This window comes from Armigeres subalbatus, chromosome 3 (genome assembly GCF_024139115.2).
Source record: "Armigeres subalbatus isolate Guangzhou_Male chromosome 3, GZ_Asu_2, whole genome shotgun sequence".
NCBI classification, from domain to species: Eukaryota; Metazoa; Arthropoda; class Insecta; order Diptera; family Culicidae; genus Armigeres; species Armigeres subalbatus.
The window spans coordinates 296477004-296480371 of NC_085141.1; the positions used below are offsets into that span (position 1 = coordinate 296477004).

General features: G+C 44.1%; 1 protein-coding gene across 1 annotated transcript; it reads right to left on the bottom strand.

The window, feature by feature from the left end:
• Nucleotides 1-1771: 1771 nt before the first annotated feature.
• On the bottom strand, nucleotides 1772-3056 carry LOC134222575 (uncharacterized). Its single transcript, XM_062701736.1, has 2 exons — nucleotides 2481-3056; nucleotides 1772-2165 (listed from the first exon to the last, which is right to left on the bottom strand). Exons 1-2 carry the CDS (start codon nucleotides 2543-2545, stop codon nucleotides 1772-1774), a joined length of 459 nt encoding a protein of 152 aa, XP_062557720.1. The 5' UTR covers nucleotides 2546-3056.
• Between the last annotated feature and the right edge of the window lie 312 nt (nucleotides 3057-3368).

The following is a 3368-nucleotide window of genomic DNA, read 5'->3' on the forward strand; positions in this document are numbered from 1 at the left end:
AATATTGAAGAAAGCGTTCTTCAAATCGATCGTAGAAAAGAATTTTGCACCGTGCAGCTGCAACAGAATTGACTCAAACGTCGGCATCTTGAAAGGCGTTCTGAAGATGCATTTATTTGGACCCCGTAGATCGATGACAAGTCTGATATCCGACTTTCCTTTAGGGATCACTAGCAATGATGAGCAGAAGCTTTTATCCATTTCCTTAGTTACCTTTTCAATTATACCAGTATCTCTTAATTCTTCGAGTTTTTGGCTTGTCAACTCTTTGAAAGCTGCTGGAATATGGGTATAAACGTTTCTGGAAGGTGGCATGGTTTTATCATACTTCAAAGCCACCGCCGGAATATTGAACTTTGGAAATTCTCTCCGAGGTTCCGCTTGTAAGGCATTCAGTTTGAATTCGCATCTCCAGTCTGAGCTTGTGTTTCCTTGGACAGGAACCTCCAGACCAATTCGCAACAAACTATATCGTACAGCAGTATTGAAACCAAGAAGTGCCTTTGTTTCGCGCACTACGTAAAACTTCTCAGTATTCACAGGTCTTTCATCGGAAACATAGAGCTCAGCTGAGAATGTAGCTAAGACATCTATATTTCCCTGTGAAGCATATGCTCGTAAAACCTTGTCCGATTGATACTGAAGTTCGTGCAAGTTTCGTTTCGCGGTATCATTCTGTAGAATGGCGTTGAAGGACTCCGGTGTAATCGTATTCACCTGCGCACCTGAGTCTATAAAGAAACGGACTCTTATTCCAGCGACGTCTGCAACTACGTATGCTGCCTTATCATCTGGTACATATGATCCGATCATACCAATGACTGTCTTCTCTTGATCAGTAGGTAGATTTTGAGATTCCTGAAACAATATCACCGTGATAATAAAACTTCGTTTTTCCATAACTATGCATAGTTTTCTCTCTTTTTATTATTATTCGAGTTCATTTTAAAGCAAAATTGAAATAATTATAGTTTCGAAAATTTAAACACTTTCAACATCGGTTACCTTCGAATGGTCTGAATCTTCTTCTGTCTTCTGCACAGCCGCGATTTTCGTTGGTGGTTCCGTTTCATCTTCCATCCAGCCTCGTTTGCGTGGTTCTTGTTTCACCTGTGTTGAGCATGCTCGAGCAATATGCCCTCGACGGTTACAGCTGCGACATACCTTGTCAGCATGATAACATTGTTCTGACGTGTGGTACGCACTCAAGCACCGCCAGCATGACTGAGCAAGCCTTTGATTCCTCTCAGGCCCACGAACGAAAGATCCTCTACCGCGGCGGTTACCAAATCCTCTTGGCATTTCGTATGGACCCCGACGCTGCTGCACGAATTCATGTGAGCGGTGTGCAATAGCCGCTACAGTGGCCGGCTGCTGCTGGTGCAGTCTGCGATAGTCATTTTCATTTTCTAGCTCAACCTCTCGAATACGCACTTGGTCAACCAATTCGTTCAAGGATCCTCCATCCGTAAGAACTCGGTAAGAGAGAGTTCTAACATGGCTGTCCGTCGATCCTCTGGTCATTGTTCGAGAAATGGCTTCGAATTCTTCATCTGATCTGTAATTGCATAGCCTTGCTGCCGCTGCCACCCGTTTCACGAATTGGATGTTCATTTCTCCCTTTCTTTGAACCATATTGGCTAGTTTACTTCGTTGTGACAACATGTATGCTCTTGATCCGAAGTGAGCGTCCAACCGAGCAATCGCGTTCGAATATGGAAACTGTTTCTCATCCGGTATCCCTGGATTAGATGATGTGCCGTCAAGCAACTCAAGCAGCAATGTACCTGCCTTTAATGCGAAATATATTGATCCTCGTTGACTCATCAACTGCTTGTATGAGGTCCATGGAGGCGTTCAGAACGTTCTTCCAATGGTCGTAGTCACGTTTATTCAATTCCGTTTCACCTGCTGTCGGAACACACTCTGGAATATTGAGACTGCTCAGTGACATGTTGTTCATTGTCGTGAGCAATGTCTCATTATCTGCAGTGTGCTCCTCCCGGATCGTGCTTGATCTAGCTTGGCAAAATTCATTCTCCTCCTTATCCCGATCCGCCAGGATCCGGCTTAATTCTTCCTTCTCCAAACGAGTCTTTTCCAACTCTGCTTTCACTTTGGCCAATTCTTCCGATACTTTTTTGGCCGCACTTCGTTTTACTATCCTGTAGAAGAAAATAAAACCTTCTTTAGTCCTGGTATCTACTTAATTATTGGAATGAACCACCGCCATTCCTATCGGAGTTCATTAAAATCGACCACCGCCTTTTCAATCGGAGTCTAAAGAATTATCGACCACCGCCTTTCCAATCGGGGTCTCAAAATATCGAACTCCGCCTTTTCAATCGGAGTTCCATTGTTGCAGACATCCGCCTTTCCAATCGGAGTCTACTATTCACCGACCACCGCCTTTTCTATCGGAGTCGATTTTAAGGATATCAATTTTCCTTTAGTTCTTTTTTTGTTTTTCTTTTACTTACTTGATAAATTTCTCTGGAGACTGTGTGCTGCTACCAGCCGCGCCATTGTCGTAGCCGGGGGTCATTATGACACTGGTTATCCGCCCAAGTATTTGATGATTCGGTGCCGATGCTGAAGATTCCGATCCGAAATCGGATCTGAGATAGCTGCTGTTGCCGCCGGACAGAGCAGTAACAATGGAAAACTTTCAATTAACTGTGGCCCTGATAAAGGGCCGGTTGCTTTTGTTACTGCGACCGGACTCCGAATGTTCCTCTCCTCAGTGAAACCAGACAGTGTAGTTTGTATGGCTAAATCTTCCTCTGTAACCTTGGCCCTGAAAAGGGCCGTTTGATTCCGATGCTGCTGCGCTTTCTGGTACCACTACCACTGGTAAACGTCGAGTGGGTAGGTGTTGTTTTTCACCACCGCTGATGCGCTGATGTCAAAGTATGACAACGAATGAATCTCGCCGATGGATGCCCAAGCTCTTTTCCTCCCCTTCTGCGTCGGTACTCTGCTAGCGCTGCTGCCGATGATGTCCGAATGATGACGAGCGCGTCGGGTCCAATCCACTGCTGCTATGGCTGACTTCTGCTGTCTGCAACGTCTGACTGATGAATCAACAATCCAAGCGAACGTCATTGCTTTTATAGCTGAATGCTCAAGTCAGCCGACCAATCAGAAACAGCGAAGGGGAAAACATCGAGGAGAAACAGTTCCACGCTTTTTTTTTTCTTCTCTTTTTTTCCAAAAGGCCTTTTGCATAATAGGGTTATAAGGTGCTTTTACGACTTCGAATAATAGGATTATAAAATGAATTATATCTTTCATTTTGATTTTCAATGAAGATAACACATTAATAGCTTTTGTTGAGAATACCTTTATTACGATCGCTCTTTAATACT